The following is a 15,233-nucleotide window of genomic DNA, read 5'->3' as shown; positions in this document are numbered from 1 at the left end:
TAGAAAAGGTTTCTAATTAAGATGTTTAAACCAGTTTTGGTATACTTGAAATATTTTTTACCATGTCCATACTTATGCAGTCAGCAATAGATTATCCTTGCCAACACTCTGCTTAATATAATCAAAGAAATCCAAAGAATTGTTTATATTTACAGTAAAACATAAAAGTGATTTTTTGCTTAGCTTACTGTATATTTTACTATGTAAGCATTACATCGTGTGATGAGCAATGACAAATATTATTGTCATCTATCAGATTTACCTTTCCCAGATTGACCTAAGCTAGTACAAGTTCTCATTTGTACTAACTGTAATTTTTAAGACACCCCAAAGTAACATTAATATATGTATATTCTTAGCATAAAAGAAAATCCCTCCCTAGGCTGGGTTTATAAGCTCTTTTGAGAAAGCTGTTAAAGCTCCATGTTAACAGAAAAAATTACAAGTTGTATTTTAAAGTATAAAATTATCTTAAACAGCCTCAGGGATGGTTGGCTGCTTAGTTTAACTTACCCTTAAAGTCACCATTTCCTGTGTGATAGCGAGTTGGAATCACACACTGGGTGGATTTTCAGACTTCACAGTCTTCACTTATTATTTATTAATTTCAGAATAATGTAAAATTGGAAGGGACCTCTGGAAGCCACCCAACCTAAATCTACTTAAAGCAGGGCCAGTTTAGCTCAGCTTCCTCAGGCCCACGTCCAGGGAAGTTTTTAACATCTCCAAGGATGGTGATTCCACAGCCTCTCGGGGCAGCCTGTCTCACTGTTTAACCAGCCTCCTGGTGACTTCCATTTCCAATTTCTAATCACAGATTTTTTTTTGTTACAGACTGTGCCCAGTACATCTTGTAGCACTTTGCACCCTGAAGAGGAGTTTAGTTCCGTTTTCTTTACACTTTTTTGTTAGGCTATTAAAGTCAGCAATAATATCCTTCCTTTGCCTTCTCCTCTTGAGGCGGAACAATATCCAGTTTTTTTCAGCCTTTGTACATTATGTGCTCCAGTCCCTGATCATCTTGGTAACCTCTTCTGGAGTCATTCTAGTACATCAATATTTTGTCTTGTTCTGGGAAGCCCCAAACTGGACACAGCACTCCAGCTGTGGTATGATAGAGGGACAGAGTGACTTCCTGGGACTTGCTGGCTGTACTCTTGCTAATGCTGTGCAGGAGGTTCTTGGACTTCTTTGCTGCAGGGGCACACTGTTGCCTCACGTTCAACTTGTTCACAAGGACCCCCAGGTTCTTTCCCAAAAAGCTGCTTTCCAGCTTGTTCATCCCCAGCCCATACTGCTGCAAGGAGGTTTTCCATACCAGGTGCAGGACTTGGCATTTGGTTTTGTTGAACTTCATGGGGTTCCTCACAACCTTTTTATCATTTAGCAAGGCTCCCCTGAGCAGCAGCTTCACCCTTCAGCATGTCAACCACTCCCACCAGTTTCGTATTGCCTATAAACTTGCTAAGAATGCGCTCTATCCCACTGTCCGGGTCTAACAAAGACCATCTGCATTAACTTTTGGGGCAGATATCTTGTTCAATGACTGCTCTTTGGATTTTATACCTCAGATCAGATGATTATGGAAGCTTTTCGTTACAAAATTTTTGTGCTCTTCAATATATGGTCAGTTGTGGTTTTTAACACTTCCAGTATTCTAAGGCAGACTTGCCCATAAATGAAAATATAATGTCTTAAGAATTAATTCCTTTTTATTGACAGAAATGCCATTGAGCTACGGATCCATTAATAACCTATACAACTAAGATACATCATGAAATGTAGCTATGAAGCCATAGCTAACATATATTGAAAATTTGTTTCAACTCAAATTCTAAATAAAAGGGTCATATGAATGGATGGTCTACACTTAATCGTGTCATTAAAATGCTATCTTAACACCTGTCTTTTCAAAAAAACCCAGCAAACTTAAAGTTCATTTCTTGAAAAACAAAATTGCACCTGCTATTAATTACTGGTATAAATCTTAATTTGATACATATTTACTTGATTGCTCCCTTAAATCAGGTCATTACCTGTTTGGAAATTAATCTTTGTACCTCCAATTAATTTCATATAAGATCGCACCTGCAAAAAAGGACTTTTTTTTTTTTTTTTAAAAAAAAAGCTTTTGGTCAAAGGTGCTTTAGAATGTTATTAATTAAACAATGTAGTTCTAACAATGGGATTTAAAATGTATCAATTATGTTAAATAGATGTATGATTTAAAAAAGAAGTAAAGAATTCATGCTTTGAAAATTATTTTTGTATTTTCTTTTAGGTAAAGGAGATTTAATCGGCGCAAACCTATCCATTAGGGATCAAGTTATTAAAACAAATGCAGACGTTAAAGCTCTAACATACTGTGACCTCCAATGCATTATCCTCAAAGGTCTCTTTGAAGTGCTCGACCTTTACCCAGAGTATGCTCACAAGTTTGTTGAAGACATACAGCATGACCTCACATACAACCTAAGAGAAGGCCATGAAAGTGATGTAAGTATCTTTAAAGGTCTCTGCAGTTATTGTTACCTTTAAGATGTTTCACATAGTTAAGTTAGTTCTCATAATTTTGCCACAGTAAAGAAATAATACTCAGATAACATTAAAAGGATCGCTCATTCTATTTGTTTGATAATTCACTCATTACCTATATGAATTGTTTATCAATTGATGAAATTATTATCAGTATGTTTGCTGCTGCTCGTTTTCCCATAGAAAACATCATCTGAGGTAACATTCTTCTTTAATATTTTGTCAAATTTTGCTTATGTTTAAAAATAATTCAGTTATGTAAAGCATGTGTCCAAACAAAAGTATTTAGCTATACTTTTTCTAGAATCTCGTGTGCCAGCCTACTGAACATTCATTTCGTAGATAATTGATTACCAATTTGTAGTTAAGAATGTCATCACACACATTCAAAATGAGAAACAGTTTTTTCTCATCACACTGCAAGTAATTTTTTTTTATTTAAATGAGCAATATAATGTGAAAAAAAAAACCAACCACAAGAAATTCCAGATAAAGCAGTGCTGAAAGACTTCAGTATAGACTTAACAAAGTACTTTTACTGATACTGTATAGCAAACATATATGCAAATTTTAATAGTGAATTTTAGCTCTCTTTTTCTGACTAACCATATGAGTGTGTGAAGATAGTGATAGCCAAACTTTCAGGTTGGTATTTAACAGTTCAGGCATTTGTCTTTGTGTTGTGCTTCTCCTTACACATGGAGAGAAGTAACACTGAGAGCACATGATTGGGGACAAGGATACCACCAAGATGGGGGATGAATGTAACGCCAAGGAAGCATAAAGAGCAAAAAAGGTTGTTTGGGCAGATGCCACAGAGCTGCAGAGCTTAAAATCTCCATGCCCTGTGTGGCTGTTACCGTCCATGTAGCTTAGGCAGGCACTCGCTGTTAGAAAGTGTGAAGAAAAGCGTCAATGGATGCCCTGCATGCATGTCACTCCAGCACCATGTCTTCCTTGCTCTTGCCGACTCATACGTGTCTCTGTGCAGAAGCTCATGGTGAGTTCTGTCCTGCTGTAGTCACCCATTGAGAGTGCTGCTGGTCTGAGTGACCTCTAGGTTGATGAAACTGCTCTAACGCATGCAAGAACAGTGAGCCAAGGTCCTTTTTCAGCTAAAACACCCAATGAATGTGATACACAGGCTGATATTTCTACATAAGCTTTTCAATAGGTGCATTTTGGTACCAGCGTTTCCACAGCAATGCTCTGTAAATAATCGCAGTAGAAAGATGTAAATATATAAATGCAAACTTGTAGAGAGGAAAATAATCAGGGCATTTCATTTGTTTGTCTCTCGAAATATCCCTAAACTTCCTGCTGCTGAAGACAGCAGCTGAGAGAGTACACATCTCTTTTGATTTATATAACCAACACATTTTCCTTGGGGAGGAATGCTTAATCTGAAAAGGAGTATAACTGCATGAAAAGATAGAGGTTGAAGCTGATTGCATTGTCCCCACCAGTTTTGTTATGGACCTTGATGAACCCCCACAATGTACTGCTACGTGCTTTTCTGAATAATGACAAATCTGGGGATCACCATCTCAGCTGCATACATATTCAGGTTTTGTAAAATCAGGGACAGCTCTTCCCAATTAGAGTTGGCTGAATGATATACAGACTCTCTGCTGTCCGCAGAGCCTACACCAGCCTTAAAGGTGCGTGCACAGACAGGAAAAGAACCTCTTTACGCTCACTGTGGAGGGTGAGTTTTAAAGGAATGCAGTACATATCCAAGAATTCTGCTTTAAAGAGGAAAATATTTGCAGCATTTGTGAATACACACTGTATTTTCATGGCATAGTCCATTATCTTAAAGGAAAAAATAAAGAGCCTGACACCGAATAGCATCCAGTGTTACGGGTAAATATGGAGAACCCAAGACAGATTATTGTAGTGTCACTTTCTCCTACATCCTTAGGTTAACTAAATCCTCCACTAGTATTTCTCTTGTAGCAGAAATAATGTAGGTCATGTGCATCTCATTTTTTAACCAACAATGTTACTTATCAATAAGGGTAAAGAACAGGAATAAGGTGGCCAAAAATTCTATCAGCACAAAAAGATTGCTCAGCAAATGAGGAAAGATACCTATGTCAGAAGCAAGTGTGCCTGGTCAACCACTTGCTCTGCTTCACCTGGAAAATACCATATCTTCATGACTATTATTTGCAGACAGAAATAGTCTGAAAGTTATCTGATGTTTACTTTCACAGAATGGTGTAAGAAGGTTTTCAAAAGCACAATTTGTGAGTATGAAAATAGGATTTTTTTTTAATATAGCATTATTTCTTGGGAATGTTTCTACAGTAGAGATTGGCAGCTGTGACACCGTATCTTGATTTTTCTGTCCCTTAGACAGGGAGATTTTACTTTTGTGTCTGTGCCTGCTTCAGCCTTATGGGAATTTTGGGTTTGGAGAGCTTTTCCATAGTTAAACAGTAGATTGATTAATTTGAATAAGTCAGTTTATCATTATCTTTTTCCTTGGATGTTTTAAATGACTGTAGATTTGTGACTGAATGTGAATTCATTGTTTCTGAAAATGTATCAGTGTCAGTATTTAGGGTCAGGCAAACTGCAGGGTGAAATACCATGAATTTCCCCACTGTGACTTGCCAAGTGCCTTTCAGAACTGACTTAAAGTATTATTGTATTTTCAGTCACAGTTCACCAAAACTGTGTTAGGTTGTAGATTTCCTAACACCTTAAGCCAGCACTGAAAAGGTGAGGCTGCAGAAAGACGCAGTGCTGGTCATCCGTCTTCCCCTTCCTTGTGCTGTTTGAACAGTTCATTATATATAAAATTTAATAAGTGATTTGAACTTATTTAAAAGTGGGCCAAAAAGGGCCAGGAGTCATCGGGAGTTTCCTGATCCTGGAGTGTCGAAGTTGGATATTTAGCCCTAGATCATGTAATTACCCTACCCACACAGAAATCTCTAGGAAAACTTTACAATTTTGTTTTCTTGGTTCATTTGCAAATCTGAGAGCATATATGAAGATATGTTCCATCTTCATCAAAATCCAAGTAAGGTGTAATGGTAGAAAAGGCTCCAGGACTTCCATAGCCATGTCACTTTTCAGTAAAACAAGGAGGAGCTGTGACCACATTTGCCAGTAACAAGTAGAGCCTGTAGCTATCTGGTTACAGAAAGATTAGCAGTTTCATTCAAGCAATCTTGGGAGAAAAGCTCTGGAGATTTTAAGCACAGGAACTGGCAATCATGTAACTATTTCAGCCACTAATGAGTAACAGAGAAACAGAAAGACAGAAAACCAGGGAGGTAAAGTTTCAATGGCCTCTCATGACAGCGCCGAAACTAGCAATCATTAAGTGATTTACAACTATAACCATTAATGTGTGTGCAAGCACACTGGCAGTGCTATTATGCCAACTTCCTACATATTCCCATCACAGCAAGATACAAATTAGGAAAAAAGTCTTTCTGTTGGTTGTATATATTCTGTCCCTGGATTGCTTTGCTGTATTCTGCTCAAGAAACTCATAACTGTTTTTGTAAATGTACTGAATTATTGGAGGACAGTTAGAAAAAGCTAATTTTTTTGGTAGCTGGAGTCGAGACATTAAAACAATTCAGCCATCAGGTGTTTCAACCAATTTTTCTCGGTCTGTGACAATGATGTCGTAGTCATTAAATAGTTTGTTGATTTTGACACCTGCCCCACCCTACCTATATAATTTTGCACTATATATCACAGTTTGCACATAGAGCAGGCAGTAACAGAGTCAGATATCTGATTTGATAAAGCTAAGAACTCATAAGGATGTTCTTACAGCATATAATGTAATTATGTGAAAGAAACTGGAAATGATTTTTCTGTCCACCAGCCCTGGAAAACACGTGCTATTTTATCTCCTACTGCTTTCTAAATATATGTTCATAATGCTGAATTATCCTATGAGAAACTCAGAATAGGTAAATATTTGCACAATATCTTTGTGGGCTTGGTAACAGTTTATAGTTTCTGATTATTTCTTGTGTCTACAGTGTAGACATCATTATTAATTAAAAACAAAAAAAAACCTAACAAAAAAAACCCCAACACAAAAAAACCAAAAAGACTAGTTGCAGCCAGACTGATACAAAGAACAAGAGGCCTCCTTGACACCTGTGCCATACCATAAGCTGTAATGAAGTCCCAAAGGAAGATAAAACCCATGCAGGCAACAATCTTTGATTCAATAGAGCTCTAACGATATGTGTAATTTTCGAAAAGAAAAGATATTAATGAAGATTCAAAAATCTAGACAAGACTTGTAATTAAAAGTATCTATTTTCCTTCTGTAGCCTTAAAAGTAGGATTCTGCCTCTTACAAGTCTTCTCCCTCCCCACAAAGGAGGAAAAGCTACTCTCTTTAAAATGAAAATACAGTCCATCCACAGTGTAAATGAAACATAATGACAAAGACTGCATAAGAAAAAAAGGTAGATTCTTCCTCCAATTGGAAATATTGAGTCTTACTGCATCTTAGCTAGGCTCCCTGATAACAAAATAAATAAATAGACAAATTTTAAAAGGCAACCAAGAAGCAATAAAAACAAGGATTTTTTTTTTTTTCCCCCCAGAAAGGCATTGTCTGATAAAACAAGACTTAATTCTTGTCCTTTGGAGAGGGTGGTGTTTAGAATTCATTAAATTTTAATGGTTGAGTTGTGGGACTTTTTAATATGATAAAGCTCAGCTTGTTATTATCAATACCAAACAAATTACAAGGGATGCTCCTCATTTTCTACTGGGAAACTTGACAACAGGCCAAAACAATTGTTCTTAAAAGGTGAAAACAGCTCTAAGCTCTGGAGCATACAACAGAAGAAACAGTTTGGGAAGAAAAATGTCTACAAATTCTAATCTCAAATATGCTGAGTTTTCTGGTTCATTCCAGCTGAGCATTTAACAAGTATTTTAAGCACATATATGTAAATCCACCTTATTTCTTTTTAATTGATTTATTTCTAAACTTTTTATCTTTCTTAGTGCCAACTGGTGGTATTGCTCCTGTAGGCAGAAAAAGGGATACCAAAAAATATTTTGACTGCAAGCACAAAATGCAGCTGAAAGTCTGCCTAACCACTGTGTTTCAGTGTGTCTGTTTTTCAGCTAGTGGATTATGTATTTGACATACGTTCATTCTTGCCTCTTTAGCTATGTTTTTTTCTAGACATTCTAATATAATCTGCTGAATTGATGAATGCTGTTTTCCGATAGAGTAGTAACTCAGAAGGAATGCTATCTGTTACATATTTGATTCTCTATTATGAATCAGCAATGGAAATAGCATGACATTTCTGATTTTTTTAATGCACCTTTTTTGTCTGCATAATTGCAATTCTATAGACATTAAAGAAAAAATAAGCATGTTGTTTTTGAAAATAGTTGGTTTTAATTTTGGCAAGTGTTGTAAGAAAACCTGATAGGAACTTCAGTCACATAATTATTTATTGATGTGTTTAACTTTCAGAGCCACAAAAATTATATTTCTTGGGTATTACCAATGTGTTTATAATAAAACCCATGCATTGAAACAATTAATTTCCCAACTAACTCTTACTACATTGCTACACTTGGTCATAATGCCTCCACTCCAGCCTGATCATAGCTCAACCTGTACACTGCAGGACAATGACAGGTTGTAAAATATTTTTCATAATAAGTAATTTCCACAGAAGTTTTTCCAAATAATTCCAACCATCTTTTTAATAGAGAAGAGGATTTTGCCACATTACCCAGCAGCTGTTTAGAAAGAAATGGCTTACCTTAGAGAAGTTAAAAAGCCCTACTTTGACATTTAGGGTAGGGTTGGATAACTTGGAGGAAAACTTGTCATTTTTAAACAAACCTACATGCAATTAAGCACCCACCTCTGTTATTAGCTTGTCTGGCAAAAGATCATATACTGTTACTGCAGATGTAACTCACTGGTGTTTATTGTCTGTGGCACAGCAGGTATAAACTGCAAAACACGAGACCAATCAATGGCAAATTTTTGTTTCTATATAAGAATTATTACAATAGGTGGAACTTAGAAGTGAACAAATCACCTAGAGCCACAGAAGACTAATACTTTATCTGCATGATTATTCTTAAAAAAAAAAAAAAAAAAAAAAGAAAAAAGAAAACAAAAGAGAAAAACACCCCCGCCCTTAGATTCCTGTTTATTATCTTTCTCTTTAGTCCAGGTGCACTTGGTAGCAACACAGAACAAATTCCAGTTGTTCTGTTAGAGACCCCCAGTGACTGATGGCTGTGCATTCGGTGCCTTCTGCCTGTCAGGCACCGTATTTCCATTTTTTCAAACTTCTCATCTTCTCAGTAATTATAGCGTAGGAATGAAGGTGCTCCTCATACTATCAAAACCTAAAATAATTTTAAAACGGTGAATATATAATTAACTTCAAGGCATGTGTTCACTGGAGTAGGTCTCTTACCTGCCTCTGTGCAGAGACTACTCTCCGGTCAGTGCTGCTGTGAAATATTGCTCAGTGCTTTCACATTTTTACAGGATACTTGGATTTTTCACTCATGCTTCTGGGAGCATCTGGAATTTTTTTTTTTTCCTTCTTCCCCCTCTCTCTCCCCACTCTTCTATCTTCCTGAAATAAATTACGCTACCGCCAACCAAGGCAGCACTCATACAGTGTCACTAACAGCTCAACTTCTGTATTTCTGTGGAACAAGTAACAGGTTTGTGCAGCTGTAGAAGCTCACGACCACTGGTAAGAAAACAGCAGCTTCTTCAGCTGTTTTGCACTTAATTTCTGATTTATAAAGAATGACAAGCAGTTTGGGAACAAGCTTTGTCATCTAGCTCTCTGCAAGCTATTGCACAGGTCTCCTGGCTGTATTCATGACAGGAAGAATGTTGTGGTCGATCTTTGGCTAAGCTGGATGCTAGTTTCAGACAGTCGATTCTGCTGCAATATCCTCGTGCCTGTGCGGTGTTACAGTTGGTCCTTCCTCCATTCCCTCGACCTGGCAATTACCTGCTTCACTCCGTATGGGAGCAGGTCTGACCGGGAGCTATGGTGCGAGCCAGGTTTCACTCCTTTTTGTTGTCTGCTAACTCGTAAAGCTTCTTTACTTGCAATCATTGGTGAGCATGATGTGTAGTGCCTCTGAGCCATCAGTTCACCCAGAACCCTTCAAGACAATCATTGCACTATCATGTTTCTAATATATCCTTCAATATGGTATGCTGCTAAGAAATAATGCAATAAGGAAATATGTAATTCAAAAAGGACAGACTGGCATGCCACCTTTTCTCTTGCAGGCTCGGCGGTCTTTTCACTTTCTTCTGTAGTATCTCTACCTGAAGAATATTTTTTGCTCGTACGCTCCTGTTTCACTTCTGTAGCCTTCAGTCATTCTAATGTTTTTGAAAATAACAACCCAGAGACACCCATACTGTATGGTTTTGTCTCTCTAATAGTTTATTCTTCCGATTTGTGGTCTTTTTCCAGTTAGAACATTCATCCCACTGCAACTTATTAATACAATTATGTAATCTTTTCTTTTTTCTTTCTTTTTTTTTTTTTTTATTTTCATTAATTCTTCTGGTTTTACAAGTCTTTTTCATTTTACACCTAAAACAGACAACTGGCTGTAAGGATGATTCCCATAAGATATAGAAGAGGCCAAAGGGGATGAGAAGAAAATAACCCATTTAGTTTTGTCTGGTAATATATTACATGTATGTGACCCATCCCAAAATTCCTGCCCCTGTGGTCACTCTTTTACTTTGGTGAATGGGTTAAGAGACAGGAATTATGATTATTAATTTTACATTATTCATAACAAGACTATTCAATGCACGTATGTACTTAGGATTTTCTGAACTGGACCTTAGCACTTTCTTGACAAATACAAAAGATTTTCATTATAAATAGGATTAAAATATTTAAATAAGTGACAAAATTTTACTTCTAGTTTTAGCTTTTGAGTCCTTTTGAACACTCTCCATTCTCAATCATTTCACTTCCTGGGATTATTACATTCTGCATCAGATTATAAAGCTTAACCAGAGGGTTACATGATGAAAAAAAAAAACCAAAAACAAACAACAGGCTAGCAAAGCAGTTTATTGATGTTTTTAGACTGTGGTATGAGAAGGGTATAAAACTCTGTGTCAAACAGAATTTTAGCTGGGAGCTTTCAGAGAGTATTGCCTTGGAATCTAACCATATTTCTATTTTAATTACACAGGGATACTAGATGATAACTTTTTCCAATATGCTTCACTGTGCCTTAGGAAACATGATAATGTAATTTTTACAATATTAATTTTATATCTTACTCTCTACATTGGAAAAAATGGAAAATAAAATTAATCTTAATATATCTTAACTTTAAAATTACATGAATTTAGAGGATGGATTTTTTTTTCATAATTGCTTTTATTTTGCATTGATATAACAATGACCACGTAGTGGCCTTAAATTTAGAAGTATCCTTACAATAATGTATCCTTTTATTATTCTGTGCAAAGTAATACTAATTTATAAAGGAAATGATAATACTTACCATAATTTCTTCTATAAAAGCATTAGTTCTGAAAGCACAGGCTAGCTTGAGTTGTAATGAACATGTCCAGCTGGCTTATCTGGTAAAGTCCCTGTAACACTTGCAGAGTCATTATAACCTCAGGATACATACTGAAATGTGTGAAAAATAAATATGGTGTAATCTTTGAGCAAACAGTCTGTAATCAGTGCAACCTGTGTATCAAGTAAGTATTCTACATGGCTACAACCACGTGTTCTCATTTTTATTGTGCTGGTAACATTTTTAGTGCAGTGTTTTAATACTTAATTCAGTGTTTTAATACCATAGAACAGCAGAATAGCTGAGGTTGGAAGGGACCTCTGAAGATCATCTAGATCCACCCTCCTGCTCAAAGATATGAAAGCATATAAAAATGAAAAATAGAAATTATTTATGTAAAAATGCAGTCTAATATTTTACTGATGTAAAAACATAATATATATCAGCATATTTTTCTTTTTTAATCATCTATACCTTCACTCAGTAAAACCAGAGCTATGGAACCTACCTACATAAGTGTAACTAGAGTTCTGCTGAAAATGCAGTTCCTGCTTTGGTAAATAATAATACAATTATAATAACAAATATATGCATATAGTATATACATATATACTGTAAGTATAAGTGTGAGGGACAAGCTCCATTGATAATCACACAAAGTTCATTCCTTCAGCAAAACTGATAGTGGATTTCTTCAATAGTGGGTTTGGGTTTATATCATGGTACTTTAAAAAATGAAACAATTTTATTCACTTATTGATGGTCTATGTTGTCTTAGTTTCTAACCTATGCAGAATTTCTTAACTAACAAAGCTGCCAAGAGCTCCAAAAAACTATGCACTCAGCTTTTCTGTATTAGGTGTATATAGAAAACACAAACTGCATCTCAGGGGAAGGAAATTATGATGGCTTTCTTACTTAACAAGGTTATATACTTAGACTTCTGCTGACAGATTCACATGCCAGGACACAGCTTCTTGCCCCGAGGTCAAATCATGCAAATCCCCTTCACAGTTACTGTAGTTTGCTGTCTTCCCCAAAGTTTTAACTCTGAATATGTCTAGGGGCCAGATGAGTGCTCAATTTGCACTTTTTTTTTTTTTTTCCCTTCGGGGAAGAATTGGCTAGAGGTTAATCTACTGATTAAGTTGCCCCAAAAAAAGAAAAATATTCATTATCTAGAGGAAATGTTTGTGTAAGAAAATACCAAACCAACAGATTTTAAGATAGGAAAGAGATTATGCCTGTACCTGCTGCCTTCTCTGTAAGGTTTATCCTGGAAGCCAGACAAAGCTGGAGTTTCTTAAAAATGCTCCACAGATATGTTGCTGTCCTCAGCAAGTCACTGCTCATTAACACTCATCCCACTGATTTGGCCTCTGAGTGCTAGTTAAAGCAGGTGAGCTTCATTGGGGATGCTTGGAAATAGGCAGTTGGCAGGTAACAAAATTAATTGGGAAAGTATTTTCAAGTTCCACTTCATTGTCTTCCTCTTTTCTTTTCAAGAGCTCCTCTGAAGTTAGATACACCTATTTACATAAAAAGATAAAGTTAACAATACAAACTTAAAAGCAACCCCTCCGCAGTATCTACAACCTCCAGCTGAGGAGTCTAATTGGATATCAATCCACAGGGTCAGTCCGGCAAATATTTGTGAGTCTGTGTGAAACCCTGGAGTTGCATGAAGTTAAGCATGTAAGTTTTATTGCTTTGAAAGTTGTTAGCATTCATTGTAATTTCTATTAATATTATGTTAAGCTTTACATGACTGCAATCAAACTGTAGGAATATTAGTTTTCTCCACTGTATCTTTTGTCTGCAGTAATCTGCAAGCTTTTCTAAAAATGCAGCCTGCCAGAGCAATGTAGTTGGTGCTGAGTCTATTGTCTACTTTAACGATTCCTCCTTTTGTCTGCTTTTGACATTATAGACAGTCTCTTCCTTAATTTTTTCTGAATTCTTATTGGCACAAGTTTGCTATGAAAGATGTATGTTTGGAGCAGTCTGAAACCCTATTTTCTTCTCCTGTTTTGGGAGAGGTAGAGGGAGGTAAGAATGTAGATGTAAAGATGACAAATTATACCAACCATATTTACCAGTTTTTAGATTTTTGATTTGGAGCAAGTGACAAAGAGGTTAGTTTTTGTTTCTGTGACACCTTTTTAACATGAAACGCATGTATTTCTGTATTGTTAATGAAATAATCAAGGTATAATTAAAAAATTTTGCTAATGAATGCAGTGAAATTAATATCCAGCTTTTAAAGAAATATATAAACCCTAAACTTTTAATACTAAATATAAAAGTTCATGAGAATTTTGAATCCAAGAAAGTATTCATTGGCAAAACTCTTATCCAAAGCTAACCACAACCTGCCAGTTATTGAACACTTGTCCTAACTTCACAGGCTTTAATAATTTATTCAGAAGATAGGAATAATGGAGGATAATGGCTCAACAGAAGATTGCAGAGCTCATGGCAATTCAGTTATTGGTCATCTAGGGTGAAATATTGGTGGCAGATCTGCTGTGCAGCTTTTGCTGCTCATTCAATATACTCTGCGTATGGTCAGAGAATGCTGACCTTGAAAAGCATCTGCAAAACATGTTTTCTTTATCTGTCCATTAAGCAAGGAAAAGGAATAAACCTAAGCAAACATAGGAACAAGCCAATGAACTATAGAAAGTTTAAAAAAAAAAAGGGGGGGGGGGGGGGGAAGGGGGAAGCAGGGAGAGGGTGGTAAATTGCTCAGTCAATGTAGATATAAAACATTCATATCTACCCCGAGAAGCTCTTTGTGAGCGATTGAGTCTTCTGTGGTTTAAAGGATTTGTGATATTTCATTGAAAAATTTCCTGATTATGGAAAACTGAGGTCTGAGCACATGCAAGGCATTAAGCTTTTCAGCAGTACAGTAATCCCTTGTTACATAGTTGTATTTTTCCATTACCATATAGTAAATTTGCAAAGAATAGAACATATGGCATGCATTCTCAGTTTTTTTTCCCCACTCTGTCAATGCTCCTAAATGGGTTTTTCCTATTTCTAAATGCTGACTGAGAACATTAATATTCTAGTTTGATTTCAAATCCTTTCCTGAAAGGATTTAACTTGATAGCCTTTTGACTCCTCAGATACAAAGAATTATTCATATATTTTAGGACCCGAGATTTACAAGCAAATCAGTGAAATTATGTTTCTATTTTTGTTCCTACTTCTCATGAAGGCAACAGGAATCTGGCCAGTAAAAGCTGATAACATTCTTTTGAGCCCAAAAATGTAAATTTACTTACCTGGACATTTAAAATATCAAACCTGAATTTAGCTGCATTGCTTTATTTCTTTTTTTAGGATTTTGTCATTGGAATTCATCTTGAATTATTGCACAGCAAATTATCTTATTTGGCCACAACTCCTGGTAGACATTCTTCTATCTCTTCACCCTAGAAAAAATCTTCAGATCACTGGCTTTCGACAGCAAACCACCAGTGTTTTCAGATGGGGAAATGTTCTTTTTGTGCTTGTAATAAGCAATGATAAAGATTACTGAATTTTTAAGTTCCATATATTAACATACTAAACAACTACAAGATTGTAATTTGAGATTATGTACGTGGAAGAATTTGATATGAGTCTGCTTTTGGTACATGATCTATTATTGTCTCTTCTTCTGAAATTAAATTTAATAGCTGGTTTCACAAGACATAAAGAGATACCAGGGCTGAAATAAGAAATTGAATTAGGGTTTTTGACATTATTTCACATAATTCATGCTAACATCCATTTTTTTGTTTTTTTTTCCTAAGGCATAGCAGGGGAAACACCTGTGTTTTTCTTTCAGCAGCTCTTATCCTTTAAGGGTTTTATTTTTAAAAAAGACTAGCATGTGAGCTATTTTGCATCCTCTTTCTTTTTGCATAAGAAAAAAGCATTTTCTAGAAGGCTACACCAGTGTGTTGCCCTAAATAAAAGTTTTTAGCCGATCAGAAACTAGGTACTCTGGTACTACATTTTTACAGAGGTAAAGTTATGTGTGTGATAAGGTCTTTACATTTACTGCCCTTTGACTGGCTTTGTTCATGTTTTTGTTCATATTTTCTTTTTCCTTTGAGAATGGTACTTTTGCAGAA

At 35.9% G+C, this 15,233-nt stretch overlaps 1 protein-coding gene across 3 annotated transcripts in view; it reads left to right on the top strand.

Moving 5' to 3' along the window:
* KCNH8 (potassium voltage-gated channel subfamily H member 8) overlaps positions 1-15,233 on the top strand; it is a 195,882-nt gene that overhangs the window by 157,350 nt on the left and 23,299 nt on the right. For all 3 annotated transcript variants that reach the window (XM_005441818.3, XM_027809082.2, XM_027809083.2), the window contains one exon: positions 2,282-2,496. In XM_005441818.3, the coding sequence (XP_005441875.1) occupies positions 2,282-2,496 (215 nt within the window). The remainder of the gene's footprint in view (positions 1-2,281; positions 2,497-15,233) is intronic.

Source organism: Falco cherrug, chromosome 4 (genome assembly GCF_023634085.1).
Source record: "Falco cherrug isolate bFalChe1 chromosome 4, bFalChe1.pri, whole genome shotgun sequence".
In the NCBI taxonomy this organism is placed as follows: domain Eukaryota; kingdom Metazoa; phylum Chordata; class Aves; order Falconiformes; family Falconidae; genus Falco; species Falco cherrug.
The sequence above is the reverse complement of the archived record's forward strand: the minus strand, read 5'-3'. Positions and strand labels throughout refer to the sequence as shown.